Source organism: Mobula birostris, chromosome 1, assembly GCF_030028105.1.
Source record: "Mobula birostris isolate sMobBir1 chromosome 1, sMobBir1.hap1, whole genome shotgun sequence".
NCBI classification, from domain to species: domain Eukaryota; kingdom Metazoa; phylum Chordata; class Chondrichthyes; order Myliobatiformes; family Myliobatidae; genus Mobula; species Mobula birostris.
Genome location: NC_092370.1, coordinates 168113721 through 168140388, shown reverse-complemented (window position 1 = coordinate 168140388; position 26668 = coordinate 168113721). Strand labels below are relative to the sequence as shown.

At 42.6% G+C, this 26668-nt stretch overlaps 1 protein-coding gene across 6 annotated transcripts in view; it reads left to right on the top strand.

Moving 5' to 3' along the window:
- Positions 1 to 26668, top strand: part of pcnx1 (pecanex 1) — a 253752-nt gene that overhangs the window by 39004 nt on the left and 188080 nt on the right. For 4 of the 6 annotated variants that reach the window (XM_072265724.1, XM_072265689.1, XM_072265683.1 and 1 more), the window contains exon 2: positions 15508 to 15716. The exons of 1 other annotated variant lie outside the window; for it this stretch is intronic. In XM_072265724.1, coding sequence (XP_072121825.1) covers positions 15508 to 15716 — 209 coding nt within the window. Of the gene's footprint in view, positions 1 to 15507; positions 15717 to 26668 lie in introns of those variants that run through there. One more of the 6 variants, XM_072265697.1, reaches the window with a different exon arrangement.

Here is a 26668-nt window from a genome sequence, read left to right as displayed (position 1 = left end):
GAGCTTTCTGAAGCATTTCATTTCTACTGCCTGGATCATCTTTTGCAGTTCTGCTGTCAAAGTCCATGATTTGCATGCCTACAAGTAGATGGAGAGCACAAGTGCATGTAGGAGTTTCAACTTGGATCTGCAAGCGATGTTATTGTCCCTCCAGATTAGTTTTAGTTTAGCCAGCATTGCTGTTGTTTGGGCTGTCCTTGGAAGGACTTCAGGCTTTGATCCTTCTTGGTTGATGATGGCGCCAAGATACTTAAACCGTTTGACAGTCTGTAGTTCTTGTCTACTGACTGTTTTTTGTTGTGATTGGCTCCTCACTGTTTCTTATCAGCTTGATTTTCTCTGCGCTGATCTCTATGCCATATCTGGTAGATGTATCATCCAAACAGTTCACAAGGCAGGCCAATTCATCCGCACTTCCTGTGCATGAGCAATGTCATCAGCAAACTTGCGGTTGATTCTGATCTGTCCTCCAATGCCAACTGCTCCGAAACCTCAGTTTTTTAAAAAAAAAACAAAATAATTTGTGATAGTTGCAAAGTCTACTCACCTTTTAGCAAGATGAAGCGCATGTTGCAGATCAATCCCAACATCCCTTGTTTTCTTTGGGGCTGAAAAATCTCATCTTGATCTTGAATGTACTCTCAAATTGAAGGAATACCAAATATTCACAGCCTGGGTAAAGAAGTTTTTCCTCTCATTTCAATGCTAAAATGATGACCCAAGTTCCTGAGTAATGCCTCCCTTTCCCCCCCCCCCCATGTTACCTCTCATTTTTCTGAACTTGTAGAATTATAGATCCATTCTACTTATTACTTTTAATTGCATAGGTGTGACGTGTATTAATTGTCATACCCTCAAAATAACTTAAGATTTATGTAAATTTATCTGCATCCTACAGTCTTTACTCATTTTTCATTCAAGCTGAAAAAAGGTAAATGGCAGTCAGCACTTTATCTCCTCCCTCTGAGAATCCGTTATTCTCACTGGATATGCAGTTTGCTTGATAACATTTTCAAGGATCACCTACAGAAAGCAAATCATATTGGAAATGTTGCAGAGCCAAGCAAGTCATTTGTGTAGTTTTCTCAGCACCTGGTGAACTGAATACTGCCCAGGGTTTGGGGCAATATTTGCAAGGCAGCAATGTTTTAAAGACTTAAAGTGGGGTGGTTAGAGATGAGGGAGTAATTGCAAAGGCTTCAGAGCAAGAGGCTTTATTTAGGAGAATAATGGTGGCAGATTTTGCTATTTCAAAGTGCAAAGCAAATTTGATATCCAAGTGCATATGTAAACATATACCACCGTGAGAGCCATTTTCTTGCAGGCATTCACAGTAGAACAAATACAATACAAATCAATAAAGACTGTACAAAGCCTGACAATCAATGCACAAAAGACGACACCATGCAAATACCAAAAAAACCCAAAAATAATAATAAATAATACAGAGAACATGAGTTTTAGAGTCATGAAAGTGAGCCCACAAGTTACGGAATCAGTTCAGTGTCCAGTGAGGTTACCTATGTGGTTCAGAGGCCTGATGGTTGGAGGGTAATAACTGTTTCTGAACCTGGTGGTGTAGGATCCAAGGCTTCTGTACCTTTTTCCCAGTGGCAGCAGCGAGAAGTGATTTCCTCACTTGCAGACTCCATTCAGTTCAGATTGGCTAAAACATCTCCTCCAGGATATCCATCAGCACAGGTGTACCAGAAAACTGTGTGCTTAGCCCCCTGTATACTCATGACTGAAGCTAAGCCCAGTTCCAATGCCATATTTAAGTTTGCTGATGACACCACTGTCATTAACTAATAAAAGGTGGTGACGTATTAGTATATAGGAGGGAGATTGAAAATCTGGCTTAGTGGTGCCACAATAACAACCTCTTACTCAATGTCAGCAAGACCAAGGAGCAGGTTATTGAGTTCAGGAGGTGGAAACCTGAGGTTCATGAGCCAGTCCTCATCAGGGGATTAAAGATAAGGAGGTTCAGCAACTGTAAATTCCTCTCATCATTTCAGAGTATCTACCCTGGGCCCAGCATGCAAATGCCATTAAATAGAACATAGAAATCCATAGCACATTACAGGCCCTTCGACCTACAATGTTGTGCTGACCAAGTAACCTACTCTAGAAACTGCCTATAATTTCTCTACTGCATAGCCCTCTATTTCGAAGCTCCATGTATCTAAGAGCCTCTTAAAAGACCTCATTGTATCAGCCTCTACCACCGTCACTGGCAGTGCACTCCATGCACCCACCAGTGAAAAACTTGCCTCTGACATTCCCCTGTACCTACTTCGAAGCACCTTAAAACTATGTCCCGTCGTGTTAGCCATTTCAGCCCCGGGATAAAGCCCTTCATCATCTTATATACCTAGATGATTTACCTGTACAGTAGCACCTGTACTTTCTTAGAATATTTGGCATGACATTTAAAACTTTGATAAATTTCAACAGATGTGTGGAGGAGAGTATATTGACTGGTTGCATCACTGCCTGGTATGGAAATACCAACTTCCTTGAAGAGAAAATCCTTCAAAAAAACTAGTGGACATAGCCCAGCCAATCATGGGTAAAGCTCTCCCCACTATTGAGCTCATGTACGCTGAGCGCTGTTGCAGGAAAACAGCATCCATCAAGGACACTCACCATCCAGACCACGCTGTGTTCTCACTGCTGCCATCAGGAGCCTGAGCACCCACAGCACCAGGTGCAGGAATAGTTATTAATCTCAACCATCAGGCTCTTGAACCAATGGGAATAACTTTACTCAACTTCACTCGTCCCAACACTGAACTGTTCCTACAATCCATCAACTCACTTTGAAGGACTTCATGTTCTTGATGTTACTTATTTAATTTATTATTATTATTAATTACTAGACAACAGGGTGACCCGTTGGGGCACCCTATGAGAGAAGGGTAGTGCATTCTGATGTGACCAGAATGAACATTAAATTTTCCTGAATGCTATTGGTGTTGCTTTGTTTTGGAAACTGAAGTCGAAAACCTCAGCTTATTAAAGAAGAACGACGCGTAGCAAAGCAAATATAGTTGCTCCTCATTTAATGAAGGACACTTTTGATAGCATCATTTCTGGTTAATCTGCCACCCTTGTGCCTCTCTTTGTCATTCTGGAGACGTGCAGCCCTTTCATCCCCTGTCTCTTCAGCTCTTCTGCTGTTTGTTGTTTGTCTCTGATCCCGGAGACGTGCATGTCTCTCCTCCTTTGTCTCTTCTTCTCTCATCTTTCTTTGTCCTGACTCTTTGATCCTGGAGTCGTGCGGCCCTGGCCTCATCCGATTCTTGTTCTCTCCCTCTACTTGCTGCTTCCCGATGACGTTTGGCTTCATCTCTTGACCATAATGTCCCCCTTCCCTTTCCATGCAGCATAATTAGGCTGACCATTTTTTTTTTACCCTAATGCTGGATAGAAGATACGAAGCAGTAACACCAAAGGATGCTGATTATTCTTGATGATGTGGTTGGCGCTGTCCTAAATGGACGTGATATAGTCACCGCTGTCCTTTGACTACAGCAAAGGGTTTTATGGGTGTCTCGAAGTGCATCATTACAATAAGATTTAATTATCTCTTATTGATGGGTGGCAGTTAGATCTGTCCGAATCCTGCACATGCTGATGGTGATTAACAGAATGCAACCCTTGAAATAGAACTGCTCCAGTAGGTGTCACTGCTGAGGCGTCCCAATTTCCATGATGGCGGATCAGCTCTCGGGTTAAAAGGGAGCCTGTTGATTTTTGGCAAATGAGCAATGTTATACGAATATATAACCCTGAACTTTGCCTGCATTCTGTAAGTTAGCGCATTTTAATTCGACTTAGCCAAAAAAAGTGCCGCTGTAATGCACCGTTTGCGCTAATTGGAGGTCACAAACAGACAAACAAAGCATGAGAATTTTAGTAGTATATAGATATTCAGTTTTGTCTTTTGCCCATTGGTTGTTTGTACGTCTTATTGTGGCAGACTCTCACTGATTCTATTGTTAGGTTTGCTGTGTATGCTGGCAAGAAAATGAATCTCAAGGTTATACAGTACTGTGCAAAAGTCTAGACACCCTTGCTATGTATACATGTCCAAGACTTCTGCACAGTACTGTATGCAATGCCCTGGTTAAAAACACGTTTCATTGTATTGTTGTACTGATAAGTGTTCTAATTTTCTGTAGCTTTTCTATAAAACACAGTGTTCTGTTAATTAAGCTTCACAGTTCAGTGTTTTAGTTTTTGGCAAGATAGGGAGTTGTTTGCAAAGTTTAATGATGCTGTGTCAGTCAATCGGGTTTGTCTTGATAACATTCTGTCCAGTGGGATGCCATGAAACAGTCAAGAGAGTTTGGTGGCATCAGACTTCCTGGAGACAGTGGGTTGGTTTTGGGTCTTTGGTTGGCAGGGGTAGGAGGAAGGAGATGCGGAGAAGAGCACAAGGGAAGATGTTGGCAGAACCCTGCCTGAAGGAGAGACCCTGTATTAAAGTGTGCTTTGTGCAGACGAGTGGTTACAAGGAAGGAGTGCCAATGCTTCTGAGCTAGACCATTAGTTTGTAATGGTCTCTGAGGAATGCTCCAACTGTGGCTAGTGTTCACACAAACCACGGGTTCAGTGTGTGAGTATTTAAAGTGAAGCACCCAACTATCTGGAGCAGTGGTCCCCAACCACTGGGCCACAAAACATGTGCTCCCGGGCCGTGAGGAAATGATATGATTTGGTGATATGAAGCGATATGGGTCAGCTGCACCTTTCCTCATTCCCTGTCATGCCCACTGTTGAGCTTGAATGCACAGGAGATCATTACCCACGCGGTCATCAGTTGGTATGAGTTAAAAAAAATAAACGTTGCTTGAGAGTTTCTTTGGAAAAGGACATAAAAGGCCTAACGATGATGATAACGCAGAGACAGCAGAGGCAGAGACTGCAAAAGAAAAGAAAGCTTCCTTCAACAGAAAATACGACGAGTCGTACATAAAATATAGCTTTGTTGCGACTGGTGACTCGCACGCTCCAAGCCCCCTGTGTGTGATATGTGGAGACAAGCTGTCTAATGGGGCAAAGAAGCCTTCAAAGCTGCTTCGGCACCTTGAGTCCAAGCACCCTGCACTTAAAGACAAACCCATTGAGTTTTTTGAGCGAAAAAAATGTGAGCAAGCGGGACAGAAGCAAGTACTGAGAGCCACCACCTCCACAAATGCTGCTGCTCTGAGAGTGTCGTACTTAGTGGCTAGCCTTATTGCTAAGGCTAAGAAGCCTTTCACTGTTGGTGAAGAATTGATTCTGCCTGCTGCCAAGGACGTGCTGTGAACTGTTGGGAGAAGCTGCAGCTAACAAGATGGCACAAGCTTCTCTTTCAGCTACCACAATTTCAAGGAGAATCGACGACATAGTGGAGGACATGGAAGCACAGCTGTTGGAACGAGTCACCATGGTATGCTATGCAGGTCGATGAGTCTACCGATGTCGACAACAAGGCAATACTGCTGGTTTATGTGCGATATATATTTCAAGACGATGTGCAGGAGGATATGTTGTGTGTACTGCTGCTGCCAACTAACAGAACTGAGGCAGAGCTATTCAAGTCTTTTAATGACTACATGTCAGGCAAACTGGGCTGGTCATTCTGTGTTGAAATATGCACAGAAGGGGCAGCAGCTATGACCAGATGGCTGTCTGGTTTCACTACCCGAGTCAAAGAGGTTGCTCCTGAATGGCAGTCTACACACTGTGTCATACACAGGGAAATGCTGGCTAGCTAAAAAATGTCACCTGGTCTTAACAGCGTATTGAGTGACATTGTTGAAGTTATCAATCACATCAAAGCAAAAGCTCTTAACTCACGTCTGTTTGAGCAGCTTTGTGAGGAAATGGATGCAGAGCACAAATGCCTTCTCTTTCACACTGAAGTCAGGTGGCTATCAAGGGGGAGAGCCCTGGCCAGGGTTTTTGAGTTAAGAGAGCAGCTACAGAGAATTCTTTCAGGAAAAAAGTCACCACTGGCAGCACACTTCCAATGATGAGGAGTGGATAGCAAAATCACTTATCTGTGTGACATCTTCAACCTGCTCAATGAACTCAATTTGTCACTTCAGGGGAGAATGACAACTGTCTTCAAGTTGGCAGATAAAGTGTCTGCTTTCAAAGCCAAACTGGAACTGTGGGGACAACGAGTAGACAGGAGCATATTTGACATGTTCCCAACATTAGCTGGGATTTTGGGAGAGACTGAGGCTGCACCGTTTTTCTCACAGCTGGTGGTGTGCGATCACCTAACTTCGCTGTCTACAGAATTCAAGCGTTACTTCCCAACCGCAAATGACCCAAGACATACAAAGGAATGGGTCCGTGACCCATTTGTGAGTATTCCCAGTGAATCATCCATGACAGCGCGGGAAGATGATCAACTCCTTGAGCTTGCAAATGACGGTGGGCTGAAAAGTATGTTTGACTTAACATCTCTGCCGGCATTCTGGATCAAAGTCAAGGCTGAATTTCCTGAGATAGCCGTGAAAGCACTGAAAACGTTGCTTCCATTTCCAACATCATACCTCTGCAAAGCAGGATTTTCTGCAATGAATCCTTCGAAGACTAAATTGCAGAATAGACAGGACATAAGGAACCCCCTTCGAGTATCACTGTCTCCCATCACCCCTCGATGGGACAGTCTTGTTGCAGGGAAACAAGCCCAGGGCTCCCACTGATTCAGAGATATTGGTGTGTTGCAATGATTTTGTATGTTCATATGAGGAAAATATGCGCTGTGTTTAATATCCAAACGTTACTTAAAATGTTCTGATGCTGTTGACTTAGTTGAGTTATCACTATATTCATGGGAGGAAAATATGCGCTGCGTATTTAATATTAAATTCATTAGATAAACCCTTTTAGAAACAAAATTGAGTGTATTATTAGCCACTTATAAGTGACTAATAGTTTCACCTATATTCCGGCCATGATTATCAGTCCGCAAGAATATTGTCAATATTAAACTGGTCTGCAGTGCAAAAAAAGGTTGGGGACCCCTGATCTGGAAACAAGCTTCAACATTTAGATTGGTTTTACTGTGATAGGCCCTTTTCTATTAACTGTTTGTTCCTTCCACTCTATTATGTTGGTGCAAGATCCATTTTTCCTGGTGAACAATAATTTTGTATGGGGCAGTATTTATACAGCATTCACCGTAGTTTCCGTTCTCTCAACAGAACATTTGAACTTTCTTACTTGGTTGAATCCGGATCATTGTTTGAAGGTGGCCTTCTCACCATTACCCATGCAATACTGAGTCACATGGCTGTTAGCTAGAGTTAACTAATGACCTAAGATTGACCTAGGATCTAAAAAGCGTGGATTGGGACAGGTTGTTCTCTGGCAAGGATGTGATCAGTAAGTGGGAAGCCTTCAAAGGAGAAATTTTGAGAGTGCAGAATTTGTATGTTCCTGTCAGGATTAAAGGCAAAGTGAATAGGAATAAGGAACCTTGGTTCTCAAGGGAAATTGCAACTCTGATTAAGAAGAAGAGGGAGTTGTATGACATGTATAGGGAGCAGGGAGTAAATAAGGTGCTTGAGGAGTATAAGAAGTGCAAGAAAATACTTAAGAAAGAAATCAGGAGGGCTAAAAGAAGACATGAGGTTGCCTTGGCAGTCAAAGTGAAGGATAATCCAAAGAGCTTTTACAGGTATATTAAGAGCAAAAGGATTGTAAGGGATAAAATTGGTCCTCTTGAAGATCAGAGTGGTTGGCTATGTGCAGAACCAAAGGAAATGGGGGAGATCTTAAATAGGTTTTTTTGCGTCTGTATTTTCTAAGGAAACTGGCATGAAGTCTATGGAATTAAGGGAAACAAGTAGTGAGATCATGGAAATTGTACAGATTGAAAAGGAGGAGGTCCTTGCTGTCTTGAGGAAAATTAAAGTGGATAAATCCCCGGGACCTGACAGGGTGTTCCCTCGGACCTTGAAGGAGACTAGTGTTGAAATTGCAGGGGCCCTGGCAGAAATATTTAAAATGTCACTGTCTACAGGTGAGGTGCCGGAGGATTGGAGAGTGGCTCATGTTGTTCCGTTGTTTAAAAAAGGATCGAAAAGTAATCCGGGAAATTATAGGCTGGTAAGTTTAACGTCGGTAGTAGGTAAATTATTGGAGGGAGTACTAAGACAGAATCTACAGGCATTTGGATAGACGGGGACTTATTAGTGAGAGTCAACATGGCTTTATGCGTGGTAGGTCATGTTTGACCAATCTATTGGAGTTTTTCGAGGAGGTTACCAGGAAAGTGGATGAAGGGAAGGCAGTGGATATTGTCTGCATAGACTTCAGTAAGGCCTTTGACAACGTCCTGCATGGGAGGTTAGTTAGGAAAATTCAGTCGCTAGGTATACATGGAGAGGTGGTAAATTGGATTAGACATTGGCTCAATGGAAGAAGCCAAAGAGTGGTAGTAGAGAATTGCTTCTCCGAGTGGAGGCCTGTGACTAGTGGTGTGCCACAGGGATCAGTGCTGGGTCCATTGTTATTTGTCATCTATATCAATGATCTGGATGATAATGTGGTAAATTGGATCAGCAAATTTGCTGATGATACAAAGATTGGATGTGTAGTAGACAGTGAGGAAGGTTTTCAGAGCCTGCAGAGGGACTTGGACCAGCTGAAAAAATGGGCTGAAAAATGGCAGATGGAGTTTAATACAGACAAGTGTGTGGTATTGCATGTTAGAAGGATAAACCAAGGTAGAACATACAGGGTTAATGATAAGGCACTGAGGAGTGCAGTGGAACAGGGGGATCTGGGAATACAGATACAAAATTCCCTAAAAGTGGCGTCACAGGTAGATAGGGTCGTAAAGAGAGCTTTTGGTACATTGGCCTTTATTAATCAAAGTATTGAGTATAAGAGCTGGAATGTTATGATGAGGTTGTATAAGGCATTGGTGAGGCCGAATCTGGAGTATTGTGTTCAGTTTTGATCACCAAATTACAGGAAGGATATAAATAAGATTGAAAGAGTGCAGAGAAGGTTTACCAGGATGTTGCCGGGACTTGAGAAACTCAGTTACAGAGAAAGGTTGAATAGGTTTGGACTTTATTCCCCGGAGCGTAGAAGAATGAGGGGAGATTTGATAGAGGTGTATAAAATTATGATGGATATTGTTAGAGTGAATGCAAGCAGGCTTTTTCCACTGAGACAAGGGGAGAAAAAAAAACCAGAGGACATGGGTTAAGGGTGAGGGGGGAAAAGTTTAAAGGGAACATTAGTGGGGGCTTCTTCACACAGAGAGTGGTGGGAGTATGGAATGAGCTGCCAGATGAGGTGGTAAATGCGGATTCTTTTTTAACATTTAAGAATAAATTGGACAGATACATGGATGGGAGGTGTATGGAGGGATATGGTCCGTGTGCAGGTCAGTGGGACTGGCAGAAAATGGTTCGGCACAGCCAAGAAGGGCCAAAAGGCCTGTTTCTGTGCTGCAGTTTCTATGGTTTCTATGGACCCTGGTTTATTGTGAGCCATGGAGAGAGGGTTACATGTATATGGTGACGTTGACTTTACTTTGAGCGGGCATCACCTGGGTGGTGGGAATCTTCGATGATGGATCCTACTTTCTTGTGGCAGTGCTTCTTGTAGACTTGCTTAGTGGGGAGAGCTTTTCCTGCAGATTGGGGAAGGCTGAATGAGATTTTGGGGACACTCACCCACAAGTGCCTTTATAAAGTCTGTGACAATTGTGGTATATTCATTCAGGCCGAGTCCACAGACCCGAAGCAATCCTGTAGCCACTCCTCTGCCTCCCACAACCTCTGGTCTTTACTGGTGCCTTGTTCTTTGATCATCCGGCTGTCGTCCTCCTACCTCCATACAGGAGGGCCGCTAGATATCCCAAAATGTGGTCTAGGTTTGGAACATTAGGCATCGTTTATGGATGTTTAGCAGTGGTTTAATTCCATTAAGTTATATACAGCTGTAGAACTCAGCTAAGCAATAGTTATTGAACAACAGTTTTTCTTTTTAGCTAAAATATCAAACTGGCTGAGAATTTTGGCAGTATGTTGATTAATGAGCGGTTATTTATACAACACATACCATTGGTAATCATTCTGAATTTTTTAAAATGGTGATAGTGAAATAAAGAAATTAAGTAAAATGCTTCATCTCTAGAACAAGGAAGTATTTGCGTTGCTACTATAATTCAAGCCACTGAATGCACCCCCAAAGTTTATTAATCACATCCACTTTAAAACATACTGTAAAATGCATCATTTTTATTGCAACCAACATACGCGAGGGTCTGCTGGGGGAAGCCTGGAAGTGTTGCCACACATCCCTGTATAGCCTGCCCTCAATGCTGAGCAGAACAATACAGAACACAAAACAAGCAACAAAACAACAATTGCAAAACAAGCCCCATTCCTCCCTCCCATCCATACACACAGTCCTCTAATCCCAAGACAGTCTCTATTCTACAACCTTGAACAGATCAGATTCAGACTTTGATTCAGCCATAGACGGGGAGATATTGGGCCTTTGAGTACCTCAATGGACTTAGAGATTTGCAGACCCCAGCCAAGGTCCTTGACTCCTGGACTTGACCGTCTTGCCTCAATGTTCAGCCTTGACCACAAGACCTGCCAGTTGGAGCACCAGGTCTCGAACTCTAGCGTCGCCCATGTGGGACCTTGCATATTAGGCCCTGAACTTTAGTCTCACGGATTCACCAACCCAGGGACTCATCGAACAACTCACTGACCCTGGTGGTCCACACATGTCTCATGTCTGATTCACTGCCCTTTAACTTGCAAGCCTGTCCTCCAATGTCCCTTGAACCTTAACCTGATCCCCAACTCCCTCCCTCTGTACCCAAAAACATCCCCACAAACCCAAAAAACACTAAAGAAAACTGAAATTGAGCCCAGTGCCATCTTGAGTAAATTAGAGCCAAGTCAAAATTGGATTTATTTAGAAATATGTTAAGTAATTTTAGACATTGTTATGGAAGATGTTGTATACTTGAAATACAAAAGGTGACTTTGAAACAGTTTTGCTCAAAGTTCCATACTCTTAGATGATTTTCATTGACACAACCACAAGGAAATCTGCAGATGCTGGAAATTCAAGCAACACACACAAAAAATGCTGGTGAATGGAGCAGTCTAGGCAGCATCTATAGGAAGAGGTACAGTCGACGTTTCAGGCCGAGACCCTTTGTCAGGACTTTCATTGACTTAGTTTTGGGTCTGTTGCAGACTATTTCAAGACAATCATTTCTTTGTTTAGTTGCAAGTTCTTTTATCATGGCAAAATAAAACTGCCAGGATGATTGAAAAGTAAACCTTGATCCTTTTGTCCTGTGATTCATTTGATCCTAACCAAAGAGAGTCATATTACAATTTACTTCGTACGAAATTAAGCAATTTATGCAGGAAAAGTTTAGCTAAGGTTCCAGTATTAGCACAAGCAATGATTTCAGATATTTCACAGGCAATTGTTTTGGTTTGTTGTTTGGCTTCTTTTCAATTTTCTGATTAAATATTCTGGCAGATATATTCCAATTAATATTTTGCATATAAACCTATCATTACAACAGCAAGTTCATGATTTCAGATATTTCACAGGCATTGTTTTTGTTTGTTGTTTGGCTTCTTTTCAATTTTCTGATTAAATATTCTGGCAGATATATACCAATTAATATTTTGCATATAAACCTATCATTACAACAGCAAGTTTATTTTTCTCTTAAGCTGTTTGTCAAAAATATCTTTGACAAGATGGCACCAGTGAACCATGGTGACATTCTGCCGGATATGTGCCATAATTTTAAATTTGCAAGAAAATGAATCTGTGTTGTATATGGTGACACATGTACTTTGACAATAAATTGAATTTAGAAGACTATCAATTTGTGTTTGTTATATGTTAACCTTCAAATGGCTATCAAAGAAGTTAAGCTTGTTGTGCCCCCATCCACCTCATGTGCCATGATCTTTCTTGGTGATGTTCTTCCTTTTGTTCACAGTCAAGCTGATCTATTTATAGCATTTACCTCCAGGTCGCTCTAGTTGATCAGATTAATGGTGAGAGGCTTGCCTGGCTAGTAACCCTCGCTGATCTGTTAATCTCCAGTACATTCTGCTCAATTGAATTGTTGCTTACTCCTCAATTGAGTGATCCAGAGCCCTTACCTTTGTCATGTATTCTTGCTGTTTATGACATTTTGCATAAGTAGATTGTCTGTTTTTGACTAAAATATAACTTTGTGGCGATTGCCAGTCTACCTGCTTGGGTTTATGCTTTTCTCCCTGTGACTCACCCTATACTATTGCTCTCCATTTTCACCTACACTCTTACTGATGCTTTAATTTCTGACTCTAGAGAAGTTAACTAGGTCATTCGTATGCATTTTTTTGAAAATCATATGCAACAGCCACAAAAAATGTAATGGTAAATTCTGCTTCTTTGCCACAGATTGTCAGCAAGGAATAAATCAGTGTTTGTAAGCAGACAGAATTTCTTAACTTTCAGGATTTTGTTTTTTTTAAAGCCTGAAACAACAATACAAAGTTTAAAATCCCAGAGCAAATTGCCAGATATTTAAGAAAAAAAGTGATTTCTTAGTCATCCTCTGGTGACCAAAGCTGTTATGAGATGCAAGCAATTTTTTGGTGTGAGGTGATTGCCTCATTTTAGTGCTACATTGTGAAATCTCTTCACTGTTATCCCTGACAATTTGAACTGGGAGGATTGAATGAAAATGGTAGGAATTGAGCTCAGTTAGGATTTCAAGAGTGAAAGATGAAAATATCAAGCAATAGATGCAAGAGGGCAAGTTATTGCTGGCTAGTTTCTTGTTGCAACTAAGCTAAATACAACTTAAATACAATTTCATTTTCTTTCTTACAAAAGTTTAGAGAATAGTTTAAGGGAAGGGCAGGAGGTTCAAAGGGGATAGGAGGGATAAATTTTCCAAACAGTGTAGCTAGCGTCTGTAATGACTTGACAAGAGGTAGTAAAGGCAGGCATTTAGACAGATATACTTGATTGAGCAAGACAAGAGATGGAATTAATGCAGGCAAGTGGAATTATTATAGATAGGCATAATCATTGACAGAGGCAGTGGGCCAAATGCTCCTCTGCTGTGTAACTTTGACTATTTCTTGCTTTCATTTTATGAATTTATGAATTCATTTTATGAATTGTATGTTTAGTTTAATTATCCTTATGTTTTGTTTCTCAGAGGCTTTTTTTAAATATACGTCAGCTCAGTCTATTTAGAGTCATGAAGTACAACACAGAAACAGGCCCTTTGACCCATCTAGTCCATGTCCAAACCATTTAAACTGCCTACTCCTATCAACCTGCACCAGGACTATAGCTATCTATACCCCTTTCATCTGTGTACCTATCCAAACTTAAATGTTGAAATAGAGATTGCATGCACCACTTGTGCTGGTAGCTCATTTACCCTCTGAGTGAAGATGTTTCCCCTTGTGTTCCCTTAAACTTCTCACCTTTCACCCTTAACCCACGACCTCTGGTTGTAGTCCTAGCTAGCTTCAGAGGAAAAAGCCTGCATTTCCCCTATCTATACCCCTCAATTTTGTATATCTCTATCAAATCTCCTCAATCATCAACATTCTAAAGAATGCAGTTCTAACCTTTGTCTTTCCTTACAGCTCAGGTCATTCATACCTGACAACATCCTTGTAAATTTTCTTGTATTCTTTCAACATTGTTTACATCTTCCCTGTAGGTAGGTGACCAAGATAGCACACAATACTCAAAATTAGGCCTCACCATCTTATACAACTTCAACATAATATCCCATCTCAATGTACTCAGTACATTGATATATGAAGGCCAATGTGCTAAACGCTTTCTTTATGATCCTATTTACCTCTGACACCACTTTCAAAGAATTATGGACCTGCATTCCAAGATCCCTTCTCAGTGCCCTAGTGTTCACTGTGTAAGACCTAACCTGGTTGGTCCTGAGGTGCAAAATCTCACTTATCTGCATTAAATTCTGCCATTTTCTAGCCCATTTTTCAGCTGATGCAGATCTCTCTGCAAGCTATGCTAGCCTTCCTTACTATCCACTACATTCCAAATCCAGTTAACCACATTATCATCCAGCTCATTGATTTTGATGATAACAAAGGACCCAGCACCAATCTCTGTGGCATACCACTGGTCACAGGCCACCTGTCAGAGGCAATCCTTTACTACCACTCTGGCTTCTCTCACAAAACCAATATTTAATCCAACTTACTACCTCATTCTGAATGCTGAATGACTGAACCTTCTTGACCAGCCTCATGTAGGACCTTGTCAAGTGCCTTTCTAAAGTTCATGCAGACAACATCCACTACCTTGCCTTCATCCATTTTCCTGGTAATTTCCTTGAAAAACTCGGTTAGACAGATTGGTTAGACATGACCTACCACTCACTTCTATGTTTTTCTGTATTTTATGGCTATCTGGAGAAGACAAATCTCAGTTGTATTCTGGATTTATACTTTGATCATAAAAAAATGAATCTTTGAACTTTCCCACAACTGATGGGCTCACTGGCCTATAATTTCTTGGTTTATGTTTGGAGCGTTTTTCTAAACAGAAGAACATTGCCTATCCTCCAATGCTCTGGTACTTCTGTCTCTAAAGATATTTTAAATATTTTGGCTAGGGCCCCAGCAATTTCTGCATGTGCCTCCCATAGAGTCTGAGGGAACACCTTGTCAGGTCCTGGGGATTTATCCACCCTGATTTTCCCCAGAGTAGCAAACACTTCCTCCTTTCCCATGAAGTTGATGCCACTTTGCTTCACTTCTGTGGACCGTCTGTCTCCTGAGTGAATATAGATGCAAATATTGTCCAATAGATATATAAAATGGTAGATTGTATTTGTTTACAAATCATTTAGTAGTAAGAATAAATATTAACCAATAATCTAGAAAATGAATAGATTTTTCACTATAATGAATGTTTTTGCAGGCAGTCTCCAGAATTGATCTCTGGTCATTAGAACATCTGTTTTAGAATGGCCCTTATTGAGGTTAATTCTGAATTGTAGTAGAACCTTGTTTTCACACTCCCAACATAGAATAAGCGCAGGAGTACAATGAGCAAAAGGATGATTCATTAGTTTCTTATTTCTTTGGTGCAAATGATTGAATCAAGTCACCAGTGTGATAGGCAGGAAGAAGAATGGGAGAGAATAATGTTGACTGTTTATTTCTGTCCACAGTTGCTGCTTGACCTGAGTTCCAACAGCATTTTCTGTTCATTGCTCTGAATAATTTTACAGTTTGTTTCTAGGTAGATAGAAAGGTGGGCCTGGGCTGCTTGTCCCACCCTCCCCATCTTTACTCCCGACAGAGAAAATTGCAAAAAAAAATAGATAACTGGAGACAATGGATACAAAATAAATGGTGGCTTTCATTTATTTTAATACTCATCTTAGTGCCTGGCCTCTTGACATATTATATGCATTTCCTCCTCTTGCAGGCCCTTCCTTCAAGCATGATCATTGTTGGAAGCTACAGTGCTGTCATAGCAGCTGTATTTATTGTACTTAAAGCAGTGAACTATCGGTTACACCGCGCCCTGGATGAAGGGGAGATAGTGCATCAGAACAACAGTGAGGTAACTGAAAGACATACAAAAACTGAACAGCAAGATGGCCCCTCCAGAAGAAATAATAGCAGTGGACCAGGGTGAGTGAGTGACAAAGTGTGTGCCTGATGCCAGTCATTCAAAAATGCTGCTTTTTAATTACACCCTGTTGTTTGCAGTAACTATTTTCCTTTGGCTCCTGATAATCTTAGGAGTAGGTGGTCAGCTGACTCATTAAAATTGAGAAATTGCTGAAAATAAGTTTGGTACACGTTGACTGAAATGTTGATTGTCCAGCGGCTTCTTACCTTTCTTTTACAAGGGGTCCAGTAATGATTCGGTGTAAAGATCTCTACTAATAACTTGATTGTTTATACACCAAATAGGTTCAAATAATTTATTAATACCAGGTCTACGACTTCATGAGACTTAATCTTCAAATCATTTATATATTAATGTTCTGTATTCCAAAGTATATTTGTGACCCATAATTTGACAGTGAACGCTAAAAAGAAATTAGTGAATCTTTTAAATGGTTTTAAAACAGGAGTTTTTAAAGCAATTAAAGCTATGAGGATGATCTCAAGTTAGTTTGAGATAAACTAAGAGTCGCGCATGTGATGGATAACCTGTGAACTTTCTGTATTGTCATCGTAGACTACAATTTTGTTGACCAAGGGCTTCAGCAGTGATTGTCCATTCTCCGCAGCAACAAAATACATGTTGATTTTCTCAATAATTGATTAGTGGTTACCTTTTGATAAATAAACTTTGTTGACGAAGGGTCTCGGCCTGAAACGTCGGCTGCACCTCTTCCTACAGATGTTGCCTGGCCTGCTGCGTTCACCAGCAACTTTGATGTGTGTTGTTTGTTGATATTATATAGCTTGGTCTGTTTTATAGATGCAAGTTCACGTGGTGAGGAAAAAATGATGTCCATTTCCTACAGATGTCCCTGAGCATCTCACACATTAAGTTCATTTTGATGTTTAGCTAATATATTTAACAGGCAGAAGGACACATTGTTTGCTGGATAGTTATGCTTACATAGTCAGTGGCATTTGTTGACAGATGCCTGTTAGTCAGGATAAGAACTAATCACCATTTCAAATAATGCCAGGGATCTTTTAAGTTAAAATGCAACTAAGCAAACTTTCGATCATTATTTGAACAATTTAAGGGAGATGTGGCAAATGCATACAGCAAAACAAATTAAAATTTTGATTTAAAAAACTCCTTAAAAAAATATAGCTTGGATAAGTGTTGATTTAAAACTACGATTAAAAGACATCGGTAAAGAGTTGTTGAGAGAATATTGTCTTGGACAGCTGGGTTCACAAGATGACTTTGAAGAGAGAATCAGTATGATTTATTGTCAGCTATTAACTCGATAAACCTCCATAATGAATTCTGTTTAGCTTTGGTGCAAGAATTATAATGAAATCTTTCGGTACAGCAGTTTCCTTTTGTTATCTTTCTGTATTATAATTAGGTAAAGCCAGTGTAAAGTTAATTTACTTTCCTTGGAGTGATCAAATTTGTGTTGGTTTATGTTCTTAAAATGATTGCAAGAAGTTACCTTACTGGGTTTTGATGTTGTGTGTCTTCAATCCCATATATAGCGAGTTATCTTCGACTTGGAAGGTTTTTCAAGTGTATAAAGATTTGAATTCTTGAATAAGACCTAAATCAATTAGTACGTTTAAGAGGAAATTAAATAACTATTCCAAATTGAAATACTTTCTATGATGACATACAAAGTGCCTCACATTCAGTGAATTGCATTTGAAAGATTCCCACCTGGCAGTTTATGTTTATATATCATGGTCCCCTCCTACAAATAAATGAAACAAATGATCTGCTTTTAATTTGGTTCAAGACACTGGGTGTACTCTTAGCTCTCTAAACAGTGCCAAAGAACATTCTCATTTACTTTGAACTGTCAGCCAGAAAACGCTTTGCATTATGGCAAGAGCAGGAAGGTGCAATTGGAACAGATAGTTTCGCAGTGAAAGCAAGAGTACCCTCAAGGAGTTGTGTTATAACATTTCCACCTTTCCATGAAATGGGAGAATAGTTGTAGCACAATTTTGACTGTAAGCAAAACAATGCCCTGTTATTTAATGTGGATTCTGGCTGATTTGGCTTATGTTTATTCAGTAGTGTATGAGATTGGAGGGCACGTGTTCTGATATTAGTACCTAATATCATTGGTCCTTTTAGGAAAATCAGTGGTACTGTATTAGTTTGTGTCTTGTGCTCTGCCATTGTTTGTGAACAGTAACAGATTTTGGTCTGCAAAATCTGTCTTAGATCACACTGTTGGTCTTAATAACAATTTCGTGTTAACCACTACCAAGGCATTTTATATGATCAATAGAAATATTTGAGGATCACAATTCATGGACATTCATCAAATTGTAGTTGCTTCGATCTATAAAATGCTCTGATAGTTGAAACTTTCAACAGTTCTCCAGACTTACCAGTGATTGACAGTAGCAATCGATATTAGATATTCTTTTTTTTAAGATTAAAGTATAATGCGTCTCTTTTGTATCTGAGTCCAGGAGTTAACATTCTGCCCAAGGTGGTGAAATGTTTTAGTTTAGTTTATATTTTGGGGAATTCAGTGGTGTAGTTCTAGTTTTTTATTCCCCCTGATAGAGGCAATTATTAAACTGTACTTGCCATAGAGAGTAGAATCACACAAGGGGCTTTCCTTGACTATCAACACTGCCCTCACTTGCCTGCTTATATTAGTGAGACCCGATGTAGGTTGAGAGACCATTTTGATGAGCACCTATCCTCCATCCACCAGAAAAGGTGGGGTCTCCTGGTGACCACCCATTTCAATTCTACTTCCTATTCCGGCACATCATTCCACGGCCTCCCCTTCTGCTATGATGAGGCCATTCAGGTTGGAGGAGCAACATCTTGTATTCCATCTGGGTAGCCTCCAACATGATGGTACGAACATCAATTTCTCGAACTTCCAGTAATTGTCCCTCTCTTCCTTCATTCCCCATTCTCGTTTCCCTCTCACCTTCTCTCCACACCTGCCCATCACCTCCCTCTGGTGTTCCTCCTACTTCCCTTTCTTCGATGGTTTTCTACCCTCTCCTATCAAATCCCCTTCTCTAGCCCTTCATCTTTCACCAATCAGCTTCCCAGCTCTACTTCATCCCCTCCCTCACATCTGGTTTCACCTATCACCTGCCACCTTGTAATACGTCCTCTCCTCCACCCACCGTACTCTGACTTATCGTTTTCCAGTCCTGATGAAGGATCTCCACCACTAGGGGAAAGGCAATTCTCAATGGTAGACTCATTTTCACTATGGATGCCTTAGGAAGGCCTCAAAACTCTCTGCTTCTTTCTGGACAGCAGATCCAACCAGTTCCCCTCCATCACCACTCCTTTGTCTGGCAGAAGTGGTCATCACCCAGTTTCTCCTTTGGTTCCTCCCACTTTCTTCAAAAGGTGTAGCCATGGACACCAGCTATGTCTGCCTTTTCGTCAACTACATGGAATTATGTTTCAAGCCTATACTGTGTACATACATCTACTGATGCCTCTGGACACATTTTCAGTGATGTTCCTGGAATCAGAGTGTTTCAGGTCTTTCAACATCATACTGTCCTCCAGGTGACCCAGCTGAGGCTGATCAGACCCGAGCTTGTGTCCAGGTGGCTAGCTACTTATGACTCCATGGCTCCCCCCCTTTGGAGCCACAGCCATTTTGAGGCCCTCTCTGCCGCATCGATGGTACTGCAGATGGCCTTCCTCTTCCTCTCTCCCTCGATGCTCAAATTGCTGAAGGCTCTAGTTAAAGAACGGGCTGCGAATCCCCTACATCCAACTAGTACCATTCTCCAACTTTCCCACTCTACATTGACGACTGCATTGGTGCTGCATCCTGCACCCATGCGGAACTCATAGACTTCAACTTTGCCTTCAACTTCCACCCTATCCTCAAACTTACCTGGTCTATTTCTGATAGCTCCCTTCCCTTTCTCAATCTGTATCACTAGAGGAATTTTATCCACTGATTCTCACAGCTACCTGGACTATATCTCTTCCCATCCTGCACTTGTAAAAATGCCGTACCCTTCTCTGAATTTCTCTGTCTCTGCCACATCTGCTCTCAGGATGAGGCTTTTCATTTCAGAACTAATGAGATTCTCCTTCAAAGAAAAGGGCTTTCCTTCCTCCACCATCAACACTGTCCTCACCTGCGTCTATTCCATTTCACGCAAGTCTGCCCTCACCACATCCACCCACCACTCCACTAGGGATAGGGTTCCTCTTGTCCTCACCCATCAGCTTCTGCGTCCAGCACACAATTCTTTGAAATTTCTACCACCTCCAACTGGATCCCACCACAAAGTACACCTTTCCCTCGCCCTTACTTTCCACAGAGATTGTTCCCTATGCAACTCCCTTGTCCATTCATCCTCCCTACTGATCTCTCTCCTGGCACTTAATCCTTGCAAGAGGAATATGTGCCACACCTGTCCCCACACCACCTCCCTCACCACCATTCATGGCCCCAAACAGTCCATCCAGTTGAGGTAATACTTCACCTGAGAGTCTGTTGAGGTCATCTACTGTATCTGGTAGGTGCTTCCTGTGTGGCCTCCTGTGTATCGATGAGACCAGATACAGATTCGGAGACTGCTCTACTGAGCACCTGCCGACCAGAAAAAACAGGAAAATCCATTTCAATTCTGCTTCCTAATCTGACATGTCAATCCATGTCGTCCTATGTCCTCCTCTACTGCTGCAATGAGAACACTCAGGTTGGAGGAGCAACATGTTTTCCATCTGGGTAGCCTCCAACATGACTGCATGAACATCAATTTCTTTAACCTGGTAATTGCACCCCCCCCCCCCCCCCCCCCACCATTCCCCTCTCTCCTCATCTTCTTACCTGCCTACCACTTCCCTCTGCTGCTGTTATCCCCTTCCTTTTCTTCCGTGGCCTTCCGTCCCCTCCTATCAGCCATGTACCTTTCACCAATCATCTTCCTAGCTCTACTTCACCCCTCCCCAATTTCACCTATCACCTACTATCTTGTACTACTTCCTCCTCTCCCCGCACCTTCTCACTCTGACTTCTAATTTATTTCTTCCAGTTCCTGAAGGGTCTCAGCCTGAAACCTTAACTGTTTACCCTTTTCCATAGATGCTGCTTGGCCTACTGAGTTCCTCCAAAATTTTGTGTGTATTATCTCTATTGGGTGTTGTGTAATGAACCAGATGTGATTAGTGAGCTTAATATAAGGGAGTCCTCAGGAGGCAGTGATCATATGTGGCATTCACCCCATGGTTTGAGAGGGAGGAGATTAAGTCACATGTGTCAATATTAAGTCACATGTGTCAATAGACTAAAGGGAATTACTGAGGCATGAGAGGGGAGCTGGCCAAAGTTGATTGGCGGAGGATACTATCAGGGATGATAGCAGAACAGCAATACCTGGAGTTTTTAGGGGCAATTCTGAAGGCACAGGACGGATACCTCAAAGACAAGGTATTCTGAAGTGAGAATGAGGCAACTATGGCTGACAAGGAAGGTCAAAGACAGCCTGAAAGCAGAAGAGGGTATATAGTATAGCAAAAATTAGTGAGAAGTTAGAGGATTGGGAAGTTTTTTTAAAAACCAACAGAAGGCAACTAAGGTCATAAGGAGAAAAAGATGAAGTATGTATGGAAACTGGCCAATAATATAAAAAAGAATACCAAAAAATTTCAGATATATGAAGAGTAAAAGAGTCAGGAATGTTACCAGACTGCTGGAAAATGATGTTGGAGGGGTAGTAATGGGGAAGAAATGGGAGATGAACTGATTAAGTATTTTACATCAATCTTCACTGTGTGAGACACCAGCAGTATGCCAAAGTTTTGAGGCGGGTTAGGGGTAGAATTGAGTGTAGTTGTTATTACTAAGGAGGTGGTACTTGGGAAGCCAAAGGTCTGAAGGTAGATAAGTCACTTGGACCAGATAGACTACACACCGGGGTTCTGAAAGAAACTGAAGAGATAGTGGAAATATTAATGATCTTTTAAGAATTCCTAGATTCTGGGAAGTTCCAGAGAACTGGAAAATTGCAAATGTCACTTCACTCTAAGATGGGAGGGAGACAGAAGAAAGGATATTATAAGCCAGTTAGCCTGACTGAAGTGGTTGGAAAGATGTTGAAGCCTATGATTAAGGATGAGGTTTCGGGGTACATGTAGGCCAAAGTCAGCATGGCTTCCTCAAGGAGAAATCTTGCCTGACAAATCTGATGGAAGTCTTTGAGGAAATAAAAGGCAGGTTAGACAAAGGTGAATCAGTAGATGTTGTTTGCTTGGATTTTCGGAGGGCTTTTGACAAGATGCCCCACACACGAGGCTGCTTAACATGATATTATAGGAAAGATACTATCATGGATAGAAGATTGGTCGACTAGCAGGAGGTAAAGAGTGGGAATAAATGGGACCTATTCTGGTTGGCTGCAACTGTCTAGTAGTGTTCTGCTGGACTCTGCCTTGGGACTATTTCTTTTCACGTTATATGTCAACAATTTGGGTGACAGAATGGATGGTTTATTGGCCGTGTTTACACAGATGTGTGGAGGAAAAGTAGTGTGAGGAAGCTGGGAGTCTGCAGGACTTAGATGGGGAGAATGGGCAAAGTAGCAGTGGAATATAGTGTAGGTAAGTGTGCGGTCATGCATTTTAGTAGAAAGAGTAAAGGCATAGACTTTTCTAAATAGGGAGAAAATTTAAAAAAAAATCAAAGGGACTTGGAAATCCTTGTGCAGGATTCCCCAAAGGTTAACTTGTAAGGTGAGTTGGTGGTAAGGAATGCAAATGCAGTGTTAGCATTCATTTCAAGTGGACTAGAATACAAGAGCAAGGATGTGATGCTGAGGCTTTGAAGCATTGGTCAGACCCCACTTTATCTGTGAGAGTTTTGCCCACCTCATCTGAAAAAAAAGATCTGCTGGTATTGTTCAGAAGAGGTTCCCGAGAATGATCTTGGACTGATCAAGGTTAACGTATTAGAAGTGTTTGATACCTCCGGGCCTGTACTCACTGGAATTAAGAATGAGGGGGAAATCATATTGAAACCTGTTGAATACACTGGACAGATTTTGCTTCCTGAATACTTTTGGGTGTACATCATGGATTTTGTATTGTGATCATGAAAATCACCATGAAATTTCCCCATCACGTAACATATTTTTGAAAACACCTATGTTACTTCAATTCATAATTCAAGTCAATTAAAATTTTCCCACAATGTAAGCTGAAATGATTTCCATCTTGCCCAGGCATATTTGGGCATAGCCTTAGGCAATGTGGATGATGGATGGCAGGATAGGTTTTAAATAGGTGATAGATTTCTTTGAAGGATTTTTGAGACAGATTTTTCCCAGAATAATTGATGCCAAGATTAAGGCAGGCATTTTTGTTAGTCTGCAAATTAAACAGATCATCAATAACAGGCAATTCAAAGAACTTCTAGTACTTATACTTTATTGTCGCCAAGCAATTGATACTAGAACGTACAATCATCACAGCGATATTTGATTCTGCGCTTCCCACTCCCTTACAAATATTAAATATAAAAAATATTAAAAATAGTAAAAATTAGTAAAATTAAACATTTAAATTATAAATCATAAATAGAAAATAGAAAAATGGAACGTAAGGTAGTGCAAAAAAACAGAGAGGCAGATACGGATATTTGGAGGATACGGCCCAGATCCGAGTCAGGATCCATTTAGCAGTCTTATCACAGTTGGAAAGAAGCTGTTCCCAAATCTGGCCATATGAGTCTTCAAGCTCCTGAGCCTTCTTCCGGAGGGAAGAGGGACAAAAGCTGTGTTGGCTGAGTGGGTTGTATCTTTGATTATCCTGGCAGCACTGCTCCGACAGCGTGCGGTGTAAAGTGAGTCCACGGACAGAAGATTGGATTGTGTGATGTGCAGCGCTGTGTTCGCGATCTTCTGCAGCTTCTTTCAGTCTTGGACAGGACAACTTCCATACCAGGTTGTGATGCACCCTAGAAGAATGCTTTCTACAGTGCATCTATAAAAATTAGTGAGGATTTTAGGGGACAGGCCAAATTTCTTTAGTTTTCTCAGGAAGTAAAGACGCTGGTGGGCCTTCTTGGCAGCGAACTCTGCTTGGTTGGACCAAGTCAGGTCACTTGTGATATTGACCCCGAAGAACTTAAAGCTTTTGACCTGTTCCACTTGCGCACCACCGATGTAAATTGGGTTGTGCGGTCCGCTGCTCCTTCTGAAGTCAACAACCGATTCCTTCATCTTGCTGACGTTGAGGGACAGGTTATTGTCTTCGCACTATGCCACCAGGTTCTTAATTTCCTCTCTGTACTCAAACTCATCATTACCCGAGATACGGCCATTGAGTTTGATGGAAACTTGGCTGCACAATCATGGGTGTACAGTGAGTACAATAGGGGGCTGAGTACACAGCCTTGTGGGGCACCGGTGCTCAGAGTGATTGTAGATGAGAGCTTGTCCCCTATTTTTACTGCCTGGGTCCTGTCTGTGAGGAAGCTGAAGATCCAGCTGCAGATCTGAGTGCCAAGGCCCAGGTTCTGGAGCTTAGGAATCAGTTTATTTGGAATGATGGTATTAAAGGCAGAGCTGTAGTCAATGAAAAGGAGCCTTACATATGCGTCTTTATTCTCCAGGTGTTCTAAGGAAGAATGTAGGGCCAGAGAGATGGCATCTGCCGTTGACCTGTTGCTCCGGTAGGCAAATTGCAAAGTGTCGAGGTTGACCGGTAGGCTGTGGTTGGTGTGTGCCATAATGTCTCGAAGCACTTCATAGCAATTGATGTCAGAGCCACAGGTCGATAGTCATTCAGGCATGCCACCTTGCTCTTCTTCGGCACTGAGATTATCGTTGCCTTCTGAAAGCACGAAGAGATCTTAGACTGAAGCAAGTTGAAGATGTCAGCAAACACTCCAGCTAGCTCGCTTGCACAGGCCCGGAGAACCCGTCCTGGGATGCCATCTGGGCCTGTCGCCTTCCTTGGATTTACCTTCAGGAAGGCCCTTCTGACGTCCTCCTCGGTGACGATGAATCTCAATGCCACCAGGTCCGGTTCATCCGGAGGGAGCGGGGTGCTCCTCTTCTGTTCGAATATTGCGTAGAATATGTTAAGTTCGTCAGGAAGAGAAACACCACAGTTATTGATATTCCCAGCCTTTTCTTTGCGCCCAGTGATCTCATTTAGACCCTGCCATAGTCTACTGGCATCCCTTTGGTTAGCCTGGGCTTCCGACTTGGCTCGATATTACGTCTTGGTGCCCTTAATGGCTTTCCGGAGTTCACGCCTGGATTCCGTGTAGCAACTGGTATCCCTGGACCTAAAAGTCGCAGCTCTAGCCTTTAAAAGGGAATTGACCTCATAATTCATCCAAGGTTTCCGGTTAGCTAATACCCGGATCGTCTTGCGAGACACACAGTCCTCTGTGCATTTCCAAATAAAGTCCGTGAGAGCTGAGGCATACTCATGGAGGTTAGCTGCCGAGCCCTTGAATACTACCAGTCCACCGATTCAAAGCAGTCACGGAGGAGCTCATCCGTTTCCTCCGTCCAATGCGACACTACTTTTGACACCGTGACCTCCCCCTTCAGTTTCTGTTTGTAAGCCGGGAGGAGGAGTACGGCCTGATGATCCGATTTTCCGAAGTGATATCATGGGGCGGAATGGTAGGCATCCTTGACTGCTGTGTAGCAATGGTCAAGTATATTCGGGCCTCTAGTGGGGCAGGAGACGTGTTGGGATAACTTTGGCAGCGCCTTTCTGAGGTTGGCCTGGTTAAAGTCCCTGGCTGTAATGATCAAAGCCTCCTGATACCTGGTCTCAAGTTCACTGATGTTGGCATACAGTATGTTCAGAGCAGACTCCACGTCCGCCTGGGGGGGAATGTAGACCGCTGTCAGTATGACCGAGGTGAATTCCCATGGCAGATGGTAGGGACTACACTTCACCGACAGGTGTTCCAGGTCTGGGCTGCAGGAGCTTGTCAGTGCCACTGTGTCTGAGCACCACGCAGTGTTGATCAGTGGGCAGACACCACCTCCCCTCGTCTTGCCCAAAGACGCCGTGCGGTCCATCCGATGGATCGAAAATCTCTCCAGTCAGATGGCACAGTCGGGGGTGGCAGGAGAGAGCCAGGTCTCGGTGAAACAGAATACACAGCAGTTCTGCATCTCCCTGGAGTAGGTGTGTCTCCCTTTAAGATCATCCACCTTGTTCTCTATGGCTTGCAGATTAGCTAGTAGGATGGTGGGCATAGGGACCCTGAAGCCCCTCAGCTTCAATCTGACCAGCAGCCCAGCTCTTTTTCCATGCTTCCTCGGTAAGTAGTGCATCTTTCCAAGTTGCCATCGATGCAGTGTGTTGTTGTCAGCTCTTTGAGGTAGGTGGACGCATCCAGCGGGAATCGATCGGCGGGTCCTGTCATCAGACACTCCGGGTCGGGCAGAGTAACGGGGGAGGCTCCGCTGCCACTTCCAGCTACCGGAGGCCCCGGCTGTCAATTGGGTCGGGCCCTGAAGCCGACACTTAATCCCGGACGGCCGGGCTCCTTGCTGAAACAAGCCCTTAAGCCGAGTCACGGTTGCGGAGGTCTCAGCTCGATTTCCGAGGTCAGCGGCGGAGGCCTCACTTCCAGCAGCTGTGGATGGCCACCAATGGGGCTTTATGGTGGTCGCTCCGAGGAAGCGTCTGGGGCACCTTGAGGTCTCCGCCGTCACTTCTGTGTGGTCGTCTGCTCCGGAGAGGTGCTGTATGGAATGGGCCGTGTCTCCAAGCGCTCTGGCACGGTAGCAGACCGCGGGTCTCCGGGAACGTGGTGGGCCTCGTTGGTTGGGTCCAGGTGCTGTTCAGGGCTTAAGAAGCAGTTCTGGTGCAGTGGTCTCCAGCTGGGTCAGTAGCTTCGCCAGGGTGTTGTTTAACTTGATCTTGCTAGATTGGAGGTTTAGAAGGGTTTCTTGGGTATAGGATAGTGGAGAGGGCAGTT